Source organism: Haliotis rubra, unplaced genomic scaffold (assembly GCF_003918875.1).
Source record: "Haliotis rubra isolate DU_JTF1 unplaced genomic scaffold, ASM391887v1 Scf228, whole genome shotgun sequence".
In the NCBI taxonomy this organism is placed as follows: Eukaryota; Metazoa; Mollusca; class Gastropoda; order Lepetellida; family Haliotidae; genus Haliotis; species Haliotis rubra.
In genome coordinates this window covers 804,886-820,600 of record NW_025766314.1, presented here as the reverse complement: position 1 = coordinate 820,600, position 15,715 = coordinate 804,886, and the positions used below count along the sequence as shown (strand labels likewise).

At 38.4% G+C, this 15,715-nt stretch overlaps 1 protein-coding gene across 1 annotated transcript in view; it reads right to left on the bottom strand.

Annotated features, from left to right (window-relative positions):
• Positions 1-15,064, bottom strand: part of LOC124277807 (G-protein coupled receptor GRL101-like) — a 35,234-nt gene extending 20,170 nt beyond the window's left edge. The window contains exons 1-8 of the mRNA XM_046713522.1: positions 14,906-15,064; positions 13,809-13,880; positions 12,755-12,826; positions 10,826-10,897; positions 10,302-10,373; positions 9,443-9,514; positions 8,862-8,933; positions 5,135-5,970 (exon numbers count right to left, since the gene is read on the bottom strand). Coding sequence (XP_046569478.1) covers positions 5,135-5,970; positions 8,862-8,933; positions 9,443-9,514; positions 10,302-10,373; positions 10,826-10,897; positions 12,755-12,826; positions 13,809-13,880; positions 14,906-15,021 — 1,384 coding nt within the window. The 5' untranslated portion in view covers positions 15,022-15,064. The remainder of the gene's footprint in view (positions 1-5,134; positions 5,971-8,861; positions 8,934-9,442; positions 9,515-10,301; positions 10,374-10,825; positions 10,898-12,754; positions 12,827-13,808; positions 13,881-14,905) is intronic.
• Between the last annotated feature and the right edge of the window lie 651 nt (positions 15,065-15,715).

Genomic DNA, 15,715 nt, shown 5'->3' with positions numbered 1-15,715 from the left:
CAACAGCTTGTATATAGGTACTAGGATGTAGGTCGCATCTTACTGACTTGTTTGCGTTTGCTTCTCTCCAGTCACAAACACAAGTTTAACGTACAACAGATAAAAACACTCATTTTGAGCGTCCCAAAGGTTTCCCAGTGGTGTTACGCTTTTTTTAGCAAGTCTGAGAAAATATGCCTATTAGTAACTTGGTGAAACCTTTCTTAGTAAAACTATAGGATCAATTAAAACGTTTGAGTGAGTGTGTTAGTGAGTGAGTTTAGTTTTACGCCGCACTCAGCAATATTCCAGCTATATGGCGGCGGTTTGTAAATAATCGAGTCTGGACCAGACAATCCATTGATCAACAGCATGAGCATCGATCTCGTCAATTGGGAACCGATGACATGTGTCAACCAAGACAGCGAGCCTGACCACCCGATCCCGTTAGTCGCCTTTTGCGACAAGCATGGGTTACTGAAGATCAATATTCTAACCCGGACCTTCACGGGTTAAAACGTTTGACTTCAGTTGGACCTCCTTTAGTTCTAACAGAGAATGTCTTCAAGAAACCTAGAACACGTAAGGAAATTGAATTTATAGCTTCTGAGGTGGTAACAAGCTGAGTGGGTGAGTGAATTGGGTTTAACGCTTTTGATGTAACAAAGGTAGACAAGGCAAACCGATAAACAATATCAAGGTGAATCTAGGATTCAAACCACAGATTTCTGGGACACGTCAAGGACACATATCTTCACATCGGAGCAATATCATTTACACGCCAGGGAATAATCTGTCTCGAATATCTGCAGAACCAGAGTCTTTAGGACGCCAAATGCAATTAACTGTGAACATGGTTCCCGCCTTTCTCATATATAGTCAGTTACGCTAAATATTCATGAAAGCAAAGCATTGTTGAGATGACATGATATACATTCATGGATACGTTCATCAAGAATGTCCTCTAAAGTTTCATACTCAAATATAAGTGATTCTGACTGTTCAACTTTGCTTCTCAAAGACTGAAATTGTTGAAAATATCTGAAAGTAAGATGGTGCGCCTTGGGATGATTTTTTCTGCTTTTCATTACAGAATATGTGACATCCAGAACAGCCGATATTGACGTACGAGCGTAAGGTTTTTTACATGTAGAAGAGACACTACCATCCATAAACGATGTTGAGGTTGTACACGTCGACTTCTATTGCATACTACGACGTTACTTTGATATGTTCCGTCCTCGTGTGCCGTTACAGACGTCGACGGTGATATAAATGACAGTTAATTTCAAGACTCTATCCGACACCACTGATCGAGAATGACAGGTTTATTTGAGAGGAAGCGCTGTAGCTGATACAGCGTCCTTTACCAGTCGGTACACGATAGGAACAATTTCATTTGAGAGACTGCACAGCGTATATTGATACAGGGGTTGTAATGGAAGTGTCCTTCACAATGTCGTATCGAATGATAGCACAACCCACGCTTAGTTAGCCGTTAGTTAAGTTAAGAAGTTTTAAAGGAGTTATATTTTCACCAAATATACATACATGCCATGTTAAATGAATCATGGTATTCTCTTCCTATTTCAAACAGAACTCAGACATTGTATTTAACAACTGCATGCGTTTATTCCAAATAACCACTGTCCCAACGTCAAAAAGTCATAACCAAAGCTGCATTAGATCCTCAGTAAATTACTTTCAAGCAAACAGAAATTATCTTTCTTCTTAACGTTTTGAGACCTCAGAAATATAGAAACGTGGTTGTCTGAAGTGAAGAAATGATCTGGGTTTATTTTTGAAATATATATATATAATGTCACATAAAATCTTTCAATACATAGCAAACAATGGATGGCGTCTTCATGGGTAGTATGTTTCTATAGGCATCTTCTCAAACAATGAAGACTATTGAATAGTCGTACCAACAAGCCAATGAGCACACGGCAAAAAACATGATGCTCATTGAGAAGTCCTGTTCAACAATTAACCTGTATTCATGCCCCTTTAGACATTGTCTTATCACAATACCAAAGGCTGTTGCCACCATGTTCGTATTCTTCTTTGTCACAACATAACATCAATTGTATTAAACGTACGTGACGTTTCGGTCAAATTCAGATTCATGTACCCTTCCTTTCAGTGTAACGATATAGTGGTACCGATCTGTAACTATGAGATGTGGTGGGTGAGTGACTGGCCGAAGTATTCGCTTGACCTCGTCGATGGGTGTACAACATGAGGACCGTTTGCCGGATCTACGGCAGAGCTGTTACCGGAATATTCATGAATTCATGATAACTGCTACTCGGTCTACCGCACATATCAACCAACTGAAGCATAATATATACCTTAGGACATAATAATACCGGTCTTTGAATGGCATTTATCCATGTTAACTGCTACCTGCTTAGGAACAGAGGGTGAAATTTTCACCTAATGAAGGAGAACGGATATACATGTACTACGAAACGTTGTGTTCCTCATAACAAAGAAGTTGACATGCATAAAACTCTCTTCCTTATGGATAATACATCCATTGAGATAATAATGAACATCACAAAACTGTACACAATATAGAACGTTAGTGTAAAGGAATAACCAATATCAACTATTTATAGAAGTCGTTTGCCATACTCCATCTCCCATCAGCATATTCAGCACCAAAAGCACACAGATCAAGGATAACCAAGTGTAATGGTACATGGTCGTCTTCATCTATATGGATCAATGTACAGACTGCCGATGCTTCAGACAGATGACAGGGCATTTCCATAATACCGGTCTTCTATCCAAATGTGTCTTTCATGGAAACAGTCAGTCTGGGAGTAGATTATGGTCAATGCAGTCAATGTAATGCCTCATAGTTTTCTTAAATCTGTCTAGGAAATTCTGGGATATTGTATTCAGCACCATATACACACCACTTCAACGATACATCCTACGCCTGATCGCCATTGTATCAGAATATTGTTTAAGGTCAAACAGATCGAATCCTGTCCGTTCGTGATATTTCTTGTCTGGTCGTGAAGGAGGAAATTTTATGTTTCAATGAGTATTGTCACTTGTACATCAACTATAATGGATGTTGGCAGTACTTAGGATAGCAATCAAAAGGCATATAGTAATTCATATAGGCTGTTATCACAACGTGAGACAGCGAAGCGTCTTGGGGTATTTTATCTTAATATTTCCTCAGTGGCGAAGGTCTCCAATAGCATGTGCGTACGCACATGTGTGTGTGTGTGTCAATACAGCTGCTTGTACAAGTTAGTACAAATGCAAAGTTCGAATACACTGCATACCACGTAACAGTTTAACATGGATACTCTGCTCATTATACTGACCCCGAGGAGTCCTCCTTGCTTTATCTACTAGAACCCAGGCGCAAGGCAAGGCAATAACAAGTGCCATCTTTCACGTCTTTTGCCGAGACGTAGATATCAGACCGCTCCTGTTAGACGTTCAATCCACGCGACAATTGAGGCTGACAGTTTACTCAGTACTCAGAATTGTGTGTCTAAACAGCCTTAGAAATAATGAAGTAAGAAGCAAAGCTGCGATATCGCTTCAATATTAGCATCGAGCTCCGGATTCTGCGCTTCATCGTGTCTTTCAACAGTTTCAAACTATGACGAGGAATACAACTAGTAAAGTTATGACCAGAAACTTTGTCAGTTTATCTGTTGACAAATTAATTGAAAATGCTAAGGTATGTCCAGGCAAAAACTTAAGCAAATCCCCTTTTTAAAAAAAAATCACCATACATGTAGGTATCTAGTGAGAATGTAGGATTCCTATCATAAGTGCTAATCCACACATTCTTAGAATCGCCATCGCATCAAACAATATGATTTTGAGTTGACTCTCTGGAGAGTTGAAATAATGGTAATATCTTTTATACGTATCTGTATTTTTTGCAAACGGAATCTGACAGACTGATCAAACTTAACAAAAAGAATCAACCGATTAATGAAAAATATAAATGCGATGATAAAAAGGTTCAGCTGCCATTGTCATAAAAAGTTCCCTTTTCCCCACAAAAGTAATGAAGGCAATAATAAGCCATTTATAATATTTCCTGCAATTTCATCGTCATTCTACACGCACACGAATTCCCCTTTGAAACCAATTAGCCATACATGGAGATATTGGGGATTAGCATTACCCAATTATAGAAATCCAATTCATTTCCTATGGGTAGAAGCTGACGATCCTACTAATCTACTTTCACCATATATTACATAACGTCGGATCCAGACCGACGCCAGCCTATGAAAATTGTCAATGGCAAAAGATTCCAGTCATGCTTCTTGAAATAATATTGCGCGTTATTTAATAAGGTCAATCAGTAGGGATTCTAGCAAGATAAAGTTTCTAATTTGCAGTGAAAAGGATTACATACTTCAGCCTTGCGTTTTTTCCGTGCATGTTTTTGCTTTTGGTTTAAATTTGTATCTCATCCCTCTAATCCTATTGTCAGTAAACGTGGGTGTTTTGTGCGCTGTATGGGCTTACATGTATGACGAGATTAGAAACAGTATGAACATAATTCTATTTAAGGTTTTCACAGAAATGAAAAAATACTTCATGAATACTCAGAAACAAGTACAACGTGACTGATAACTGTCACCATATCATAATAGCATGGCGTGAGTGAGTGAGTGGGTGAGTGAGTGAGTGGGTGGGTGAGTGAGTGAGAGAACTATTTTGTTACAATTCATGACGTATCCGTTTTTGGAGCGAATCCAAGCACCATGAACTTGTGCCGAGAGACAGCTGGGCAAATCCAGGATTCGAACTCAAAGTAACCTACCCTTGCAATTGACTGAAAGTTTGCCCGTGTAACAAACTTGGTGGTAACACAAAAAGATTGAATACATATTCAAGGTAGTTTCAATTTTGTTCGTGTTTGAAAGGAATGAGTGAGCGATTTTAGTTTTACGCCGCACTCTGTAAATAATTGAATCTGGACCAGAAAATCCAGTGATCTACAGCATCAGCATCGATCTATTGGGATACGATGCCATTTGTCACCGAAGTCAGCGAGCCTGGCCTGACCACCCGACCCCATTACTCGCCTTCTAACGGGTCTTGTCTGAAAGGAGAAATATCATGTGTTAAACTCGTTTTCTATCTGTCATGTACTTACCAGAAAGAGCAAGTATTTTGATGATTATAATAGGGACCCAGCAGGCAAAGTCTGTAATAACAATGAAGAAGAACCTCTTGACCAAACACCGGTCTCTGCTTTCTCTCGTAGTCCGAAGAGGAACTGCTGTCCTCTGTATGGACAGAAACATAGCAGCGTAGGCATAACTGATGAAAGCAAAAGACACCGAGTTCACCCCAAGTATTAGAATGGCCGAATATTCCCAGCCTTTCACATGGGGATCGTGTAAATGTAACGGAATGCACACAGCATTATCACTATAGAACGACTTTCCAAAGTAGTCTAATCCAAGAACAGGTATAACTCCCATAAGAATGGCCATCGTCCACAAACTCCCCATGGCAAGGTATGCCACTTTCAGACCACGCTTCCTGAAAGACAACGGATACATGATGCTCATGTATCGGTCCATTGTTATCAGAGTCAGAGTCATCACAGACATCTCACTGCTGACTGTGGACAGGATTCCAGAAACGTTGCACTCCCAACTGTTCCTCCAGTCTTCATCGTGGAACATGTATACACCTCTGTACATTTTATCCCTGGAACCTATGATTAGAAGGTAAATGCCCATCAGCATGTCGGCCAGAGAAAGGTTCTTGATGAAGAATGAGTGAATTTGGTTGTCCTCCTTCAGAAGAAACCGCCCAAGAAGCACCACGATGTTTCCAGCGCAAGCAAGAGCTGCCACGACCCAGACACTGATCCTAAGCACGACATTCTCCAGAAGGTTGTCTTTGCTGGATATCCCATCTCCATCGGGCGTACACACCACGTCTTGTACATAGGCACACATGTAAAACTTTTCAAAGTAGCTGAAAACAAAGAAAATATATATGATTTTCATATGCAAAAGCGTCAAGTGTTTGTGCATGTTTTCCATTCTAACATTGTGTCACATTGTGTATATGTACACACTGTCAAATCTGATACTTTGTTTACAGGTGAAAGACTCAGTGTCACGTCTCACTAAGTAGTATCTCGACAATTTAATAATTGTCGACGGTATCATTGGTTTGATTCTTTGTTAAGGGGACTCTATGATGTGAAGGAAGGATAACAATATATGGATGAACAACTTCTGTATTGCTGTGAGAGCGACGTTTCGGTGTATGTTCTAACACGGGTACATCGTTAGAATGACTAATGAAGTGTGATATTGCTTTTAATGCAAACTCCTATCGGACAAATCGAATATGCTCAATACATGAATGGAAGCAAGTCCTAGTAAGTCGTATCTATCCTTCGTGGATTAATGCTGAATGTTTCAGAATTATATTAGCTGGGAACCGAAGACCCATGTTGGTTATTCTTCAGTCATGTCACTATTTGAAACTCTGCAATGGATACAGGGTGTAACTACAAGCAACAGAACCATGTCCTTTATCAGCAGAAATATGTGCAGAGTTTGAAAATGTGCGACTTTATCATCAATATTTGTTCATGATTCACAATCAAATTATGAGGTTTCGAGGTCTTCGCCTAATAGAAAATGTTATAACCCTTGTAAATTGATTCAAAGACGCTTCACATCCATATAAAGTATTGGTATGATTAAAGAAACACAAATACACTATACAACTTTTGACAGGGAAGATTTTCAAGAGGGTTCACATGTAGGTCAGGTTGGTACAACCACGGCAATATTTGTATGCTTGGAGAAGATGAGCTCTTGTCACAGAAGAGTTTATTATTACAATATTAGTGTCCGTGTTTGAATTGGTTCTGAAATGTGTTATGATCATACTGAACATTGGGGATAATTGCCAATTTACACCTTTCAAATAAATTCCTATTCCAAATTAACTTTGCAGTGTGAGTGAACCGTGTTTGCATGCGTTCACTATTTGATTGTTCACATCAATGATAAGTCTTAAAAAATAATCTGATTTGTTTAGATATGTCTTATAAATAATCAAATGGTTATTGGTGTTTTTATCTAACCTTGACCTGTACATTATCGAAACTGGTCTGACCTAAATAATAAGTTGTTTTCTGTACGACGTCATCACACGCAATGATTGCGGTGGCATAGATTTTCCAACCGATCCCCCTTTTTCTTTGGGCTATCAGATGATGTGTTCTGATTATTGGGTATCTGAAAACACTATCAACGTCAATATCGTTCAATACGAAACGCGCGTTACTGATATAATATTTTTATTTAATTTATGGTTCTAACAACTTTGATGACAGTATTCGAATTTTCAGATCACACCTGCTGGGACCCATTCGTGACTTCAGATATATTTCTCGGTTAGTAGTTTGATTTATCGATGTTCGAGCGTGTATTTGAACACTAAACCCCATGTCATCGACAAAGGATTCTTTAACTGGACTAATAACAAGAAACATCATGTTAAATGAGTGGACGTCATGTTGATGACTCAATAATGTTACTTTCTGAAAAATTGGTCTTGCAGATAACTGCCTGTTTATTGCTTGGTGTAACGTCAATCTCGTCACAAGAACGCTTATTGAACCCCCAAAGTATCTACTTCATAATTTCAGACTATGAATAACACATCGAGAAAATTATTACTCTAAAAATAGTTTGGGAATTCTAAAAATGATGCTACACGCAGCAATTCCGTCAGTGTTTAATTGATCAAAAATGATACAGGCTGTTTAATAGTTTACAGATTACAAAAATGCACTGGAACTTATTGAACGCAATTTCCTCAGTTAATACTTAACCCTCATCGTCCGCGAACGGTTTCATAACATGGTGCCTTATTAATCACTACCTATCCCGGAATAGCTTTATTGAATATCTGAAACTCCCAGACTCGCAGATCAATGTCAAGCTTGAGATATATCACCGCATACACTCAATGCACTTGCGTCTGAAAATACCGGAGCCTTTTCATTAACGCCATCGTAACGCCGGTATATTCTACGACCTTTTAATCATCTTAACGTCCGACGGCAATCTCCACCCTTTCTGATTAAGGACGTGTATACGATTGTGTCAGCCCTGAAGTGGAACAAATGTGTTTGAAAGGAAACTGCCAATCGTATTCCAAAAAGGAACGTCAAATAAATTTCAGTGTTTATAGGTTCGTAAAGTACTTTGCACTGCTTTACCACGCTTCGTGAGTCTGTGTAAATTTCTCTGACATGTGCTTAATGAAGTCAACAACCCAGACGCATTAGGGTTAACATCCGAGCAAGAGTCATTATTGCACTGCAATATTCCTTTAGAGAAAAGTATAAGAATTTCAAATCATTTATGACATCGAGAGTGATAAAACGTTAAAAAACTAAGAAATCAGTAACATTTGATTAATAAAACTAATAGATGAAAACAATTTATGTTGTTTTCTTTTAGGCAGTGTGAAGAAGATGCGGTAAGGTTTTGGGATGTGTCAATTCAATTCAGTGATGGTTTCACAACACTGTTAGGTTGTTTGTGGTTATTTGGTAAGTTCTTGTGGTTGCCATGGCTACAAATGTCAACGTACTGTTATAGGTATCCTGGGATTAACATTAAGTAGATAGGCGCCACCAAGTGTTGCACAAAAACATTACAATATATTTGGGAAGCTTTTTTCGCTGCTTCTTGTCAGTAACTAGAAGTCAATCACATTAAACGTAGAGAAAGATATTCATGATCGGCGGACAGTGTAAATGTTTTTCAAAGATATCCAAGTATTTTCTTTTATAAACATAAACTAGCATTTAATGTTTATGTAATGTTGCTTACATGAACTTAAGTCCGTGGATCTTCGTAAATGTCTCCTTGGGTATCTGCCGAAACGGATTTAGCGTCATGTCTCTGAAATACAATACAATTGTACGTATCATTCAACGCAAGGATCGTATTAAAGGATCCCAGAAGAAGGTATATATGAAACATAAGATTATAAGATTCAGAAACACCTTTAAACTTCATCTTAAGCGAGATTTTATGTCAGACATAGCCATTTGATGATGCTCATTGTTTTAAATTTAATTGTATCCGCCAAGTCGTGCCCGTTTAATCAACCCTCGAGAGAAATTCAGGTAATGCGATTTGGCAAAGGGAAACGGGAAATTAGGATGTCGTCATTTGAACGTAATGTGTGGAGAACTCCACTGAATAATGGGAATAAGATATTTTAGCTATCATTTCATTGTGTAAAGAGAGTTGACGATGCCTTTTCGGAAGTTTCCCAAATGAATGTTCCAGCAACACATTGTATTAATGCAGGGAACAGAGCCAGACATCCGGCGTGACGAGAGATCACTGCAACCTCTTGGCTGCCTCACCGCCGATTACTGCCATGGCTTCCGGTATATACTTACACCGATTGCAGGGACGACAGCGGGTCGAATGCACCTTCAGATATAGTTCCTATGTCATTCTTCATCAGAAACCTGCACAAAAAGGTATATGGTGATTAAAAATGAAACTACTGTTCCAGATGAAATGAGTTTTCCTGAAATGTCGTCAGTGAAATACCAAAGTAACAGTAGAAGAAAAAACACTGAAATAACATATCTTCACAGCAATGTGGTAATGTATACATGTAACGAAACAGCATACATATTTCATTATTACGGTATGTAACATTTTTGTTTGCATGGTTGTTTTCTTTTTCGGTTTTGTTTTGCTTTTGTTTGTTGTTTGTTGTTTTTGTTATCATATTCCAGTTTTTTGGTTCTTATCCACCGGGGCTACATGTCCAAGGTCCCGTTCCTGAAAGCGATTGTAGCGCTACGACTGTCGTAAGTAATATTATTACCAGTGCCCCCTCCCTCAAAGCGATCGTAGCGCTAAGATGATCGTAACTCCCATACATTAACATAGACTTACGACAGTCGTAGCGCTACGATCGCTTTGAGGGAAGGGGCACTGGTAATAATATTACTACTAAAAACAACACTACTGCTAGTGCTAGTACCGCTGGAATTGTACCCATTACTAAACAGTGTTAACATTAATTCTAATCTGTTTGGGGCGGTAGGGTAGCCTAATGGTTAAAGCGTTGGCTCGTCACACCGAAGACCCGGGTTCGAATCCCCGCATGGGTACAATGTGTGAAGCCCATTTCTGGTGTCCCCCGCCGTTATGTTGCTCGAATATTGCTAAAAGCGGCGTAAAACCAAACTCAGTCAGTCAGTCTTATCCACCGAATGAGAATTGGCACACATAGAGACATACAGCATTGTCAGCTGCCCCAGGCCGTCAAACGTTCCTTTCATGAGACCGGGTATCTTGTTATGCGACAGGCTCCTTGAAAAACAAAATCAAGCATAAACATTAAAGACATGATGGAACATTGAACTCTACATCAGGAAGATTGGCACGTCCACATACACAACCTTTGCGAAATATGCCATACAGTGGGTTAATGCAGAACTAACATTTAGGTTAAATGAAACGTCTTGTTATATATTCATTTGACATTTGTGGTATCGCGTGTTTAATCTTTCGATGCTTTATCAACAAATTGCCAGCTTTATATCGATAATCGATTTAGGTAAAAACAAAACAGAGTTGGTTCATTAGGCCAAAATCTTAACCGCTAAATCCCTGTTTCAGTACACTTGAACCTATAAGAAGCAAAAAAACAGTTACTGTATCCTGTTACTATAAACCGCTCTGTCATGGGATTCGAACAAAGTTTTTCTGTAGTTAAGCAGGTAGGCACCAAGTGTTCACCACTCTCGCACACTCCAACTTACAATATGTTTAGTTCGTTCATGCTTGCAAACGAACCAGCTTCAATATACTCGATATTGTTGTAGGACAGCATACTGCAAGAAATAAATGCCAGTGACTGTAGACGATGACCTATAGGTGTGCCTCTTTGTTGGAAGCATATTTGAAAATGTTGGTCAAAAGAAAGCGTACATTTCAAAATTGGATAGGACCCCAAAATTATACATATTAACACGGTATAAGTCAGAAACAGCTACAAAAGTGATACAAACATAAATTCCTGAAACAAATCACGATATACCCATTCACAGCTGGGTGGACTGGGACACATAGTCACAGTACTTTGTCCATGTTCACTGCACGTTGCTGTACCCGCAACTAGGTGTTTGCACGTATTTATGTGGCCACCATCTGGTCAAATACCAACGGATTCGTGGGTTCTTTTAAGTGCACAGGGTTGTGTACTGTACACTAGGGGTTGTGACAACACTGAAAGAGTCTGCACACAAAGTTGACTCCAAGGTTTTTATACCCGGTCACAGGTGGGCTCGATCCCGACACCTCAACCTCGCTGGATCACTAGCCTGGCGCCTTAGCCAGCTCGCCCACCGCGCCCTCCTTATTAAACGATCACCACTGAATAACCATGTCTTGTTTCTTTCATTTTAGCAACATCAAGCATGGGCGAATACTTTCTTTTGCACGGGGGACTTAGAGTTGGTTAAAGCGTCAGCTGGCTTTAACCACTGTACTACCCAAACGTCCCGATCCCTATTATAGGTTTGAGATGCTACACATTCCTAATTGGATCGAATTCCCACAAGTCTTCAACTACTGCAACACAGTTTTAAACGAATGCGAAAAATAATTATCCCTTTTAGGATACCCAAAGATGGCCCCCAAAACAGATAAATAATGGTTCTATTTTAGACGCAAGAATGACAGAAATAAATGCACTGGTTCAATTAAAAATTAAAAATTCTTCAATACAATGTCTAATTTTATTACGACATACTATGGAAATTGTAAGATTTTATATGGTGTAAACGTATTTCTAAAATTATCGATCATACCGTTAGCTTTAAAACACTCTATGGATTCATGACTATGTAATGTCTTTCATCAACCCGCACCAGTTTCATTTAAATTTAATTAAATCATTATCCGATATCTCATACAAAAGATTCTGCTAGTGTTGTATAAAATTGGAATATATAATTTATAATTAACATCATACACGTAAATCTTTGAATTTTCCATCTTACTCTGGGGACATAATTTCTACAATGGATAAAGAAAACACCAGTGCCATACAAAACGAAGAGAGGTCCTAAGAGCGCCAAAATTGTGCTAACGATTTATGGCCAAATACCGACGTCATTCAGTACAGTAGCTTTTACTATCAGCAATAGTATTATCACGACCATAATGGGACTAACTAAGAATGAGTGAAGCACTTCTGAGATGAATATAATGCCCTTGTATCCAAATAGTACCGAATAATAGGTAACCTGAAATAGATTTAGCTAACTATATTTGCTTGAAAATTTCCCACGTTCCATATTTAAAGTCCGTTAACACGTAGTATATCCAGACGTATGTTGTTCAAACGCCATTCACGTCATACGCTTAATTTATTCATACGTAGTTACACGTACAGGGAAGTGGTTTTATTTATTTCTGTCACTTCCATATATGTTACAGCCCCTAGTCATCAATGTATTCCCTAAAGGTTATGCACCCTGTTAAAAAGAAGTATAAAAATAATGATGCTATTCTCAAAGTCAAAGGACTGCCAGTGTTTCTATAACGTTGACGTCATCTGTCATTCAGAAATACATTTAGCTGACGCAACATCAATACTTTCATCCTCCTCGGAAACACGGAGTCCTCCTTAAAAATGTCAGAGCTATAATTGCCCCTATGATTAGTAAGGGGTCTTTTATACTTACAGCCTGTGAAGGTGGTGAAGCTGGTCAAAAAATGACGGGCGGATTTCCGCCAGTCCATTACCACTCAAATCTCTGAAAGAAAACGTGAAATCAACGTGATATCAATAATCAGCTTGCTGTTTCAAGAATGGAATTGACAACTTGACGTGGACACTGGTCGATGTCGATTAAGACGGTTATACAGATCTTTATTAACCTCAAAACACGTGTAGCATGCAATACTCTTAATATCTCGCCAATGCGTCGATGACCTTGAAGGCGCTAACGCTGCGGAACTTTTTAAAAACATTGTTTTCACGTTTTTCGATACAATTAGAAATATGGCTGCGTAAAAAAGTAAGAGGTCTCAAAATAATGTTAAGCATGCACTCCCTTTACACAAATATGTCAGATATAATTAAAAGCGAAAAATGCCTTTCTGTAATTATATGAAATATCTAAATTCCATTGGTTCCATTGAAGAATTCTGACTCTATCACGATCAAGAGTTCATGAATCTGATTCACTATCAATCAATGGTGTCTTATCGAATATGTTCAGAAGAAAATCCGGTCATAATTATTAAATAATGCCGATATAGCAATTTTCATCACTTCTTCGCATTCTGATATATCACGATCAAGTGTTCGTGAATCACTATCAATGAGTGAGGATTTACAGAATATTCTCTTGTGAAAATCCGGTCATAATTATGAAATAATGCAGATATAGCAAGTATCTTCACTTTCTTCTACAAATCACATATAGCAAGTATCTTCACTTTCTTCTACAAATCACATATAGCAAGTATCTTCACTTTCTTCTACAAATCACATTTAGCAAGTATCTTCACTTTCTTCTACAAATCACATATAGCAAGTATCTTCACCTTCTTCTACAAATCACTAGTATACAAGTGGTTTGGATAAAATATGAATGAAACTAAAGGGAAATGTCTCTGACGCTGAGGCGGAAAATAATCAAATTGGAATCCAGTCCCAAAAGGTAGAGAATGCCGTAATGTCTAGTGCATTCTCCCCAATGTTGGCAACGAGTCATTAAGTCGGTTACTCACAGATCCTGTAAATGGGGCGTCCATGAAAAGGCACCGCTTTCTATTAAGCTGATTTTATTCCTTGCCAGATTTCTGTAAAACACATGACAATCACAACAGGTGAAATCAAGTGCAGAATTGCATGACAATTATGTGTAGGTAATTGAATAGCGATGATGATCGGGGAACTATAATAAGAATTATCCAGTTGGCTGCTGATGGCTGAGAATGTAGTCTAAGAGTCAGGGACTTCGGCGACACAAATCTTCAGACGTGCTATAGACTTGGTAAACTTCATGTTTGGGGTTTTTTCGCTTATCGGTTCCAAAACAGACTGACTGTATTTCAGTGCAAGACCCTTACAGATATTGGCAGGGAAGAGATTGACACATATTAAGGAGTTGATTGTAAGGTCTCATTGAGCGGTATTGCAGCAATATGCTGGAATCAACGGTAATAGATAACTCTTGACAGGAACGAGAATGAAGGCGTATGTGGTCAACAACAAACATGATGAAATCGACAAAAATGTGTCCATATTCCATAGCCAGATGTACCACCCCCGCTATATCATAGTAAATAGGGATGGTTACAGCTGTTCGCGAAAAGGTGAAAACTGCCTGTCCCACCAGTGGCACACGTTATAGACACATGCAAAATCAATTGTTCGCCTATAACTTTGTCTTCAGTGTTCACACTGTTTCATATCAGCATCTTTTTGCTTGTTGCAGAGGCATTGATGGCAGTGTCTATGGGGTTGCAAGTTCTGCCCATTAAGCACCTAATAAACACTTCGTCGTGGGTTCAATTACGCGTCTACTCCTGGCATAGACAACCGAGATAAAACTAAACATTTTTATTGTTTAAAGCGGCTCTAAACTCACGCACTCATTCAATCACTCAACCGTGGTTGTTTTTCCTTCGACCATGTTTTGAGAGTATGTTATGTTTACTAAGCCTAATATACCATGGATCTTGAATGTTTTAATGCTATTTAAGAAAGATTCGTCCTTAGTCTCCAATTCAAAACTATTTATGATCCTACTCATTTTTTCACTATACATTTCTGACAATTGTGGTATGCAAATAATTCTCACAGATGACATATACATACTTACAATTTATAGAGGTGCTCCAAATATCGCAGATCGAACTCTCCGAGTACACGTATCTGATTTTGGCTGAGAGTTCTGAAAATAAACCCGAAATAATTATTGTTCCATTTCATCAACATTGATGTCAAACAAGGAATATATAACAAAGAGAAATATTCAAATGCTGATTTTCTTTGTGATGCGTTATGCGTATGAGTTAATGCATGTATTGTTTTACGCCGCACGCAGCAACATTTCAGCCAAATGGCAGCAGCGTGTCTGTGCGAGACAAGTATATATTTTGGGAAATATTGTTTTGTGTTATGTGATACTTTGACGTAACTTTCTGTATTCTGTGCGAATGTGTTTTGTACTGTTCTTTTTTTTTCTTTTTTTTTGGGGAGGGGGGGGTTGTTGTAAGTCTTAATTACTTTCTTTGATGTGATGTGTTGGTTATGGCGCGTGTTATTCTCTTTTTATTCCAAAATGGGGGGATGTTTTGTGTTTCTTACAATGTGTTGTGAATGAATGTTAAAATTGTAGATCTTATCCCATAGATTCAGAAATGTTATCGTGTATACAGAAAATACGTATTACGATTATTCATATTCAATGTATATCCTGCATGCTCAATGCTCATGTTATGATGTGTTGAGTTGTATTGTATTACATTGTGTTTCAGTGATGATGATGATGATGATGATGAGATGTTATGATGTGTTGAGTTGTATTGTATTGTATTACATTGTGTTTCAGTGATGATGATGACATGTTATGATGTGTTGAGTTGTATTGTATTACATTGTGTTTCAGTGATGATGATGATGATGATGA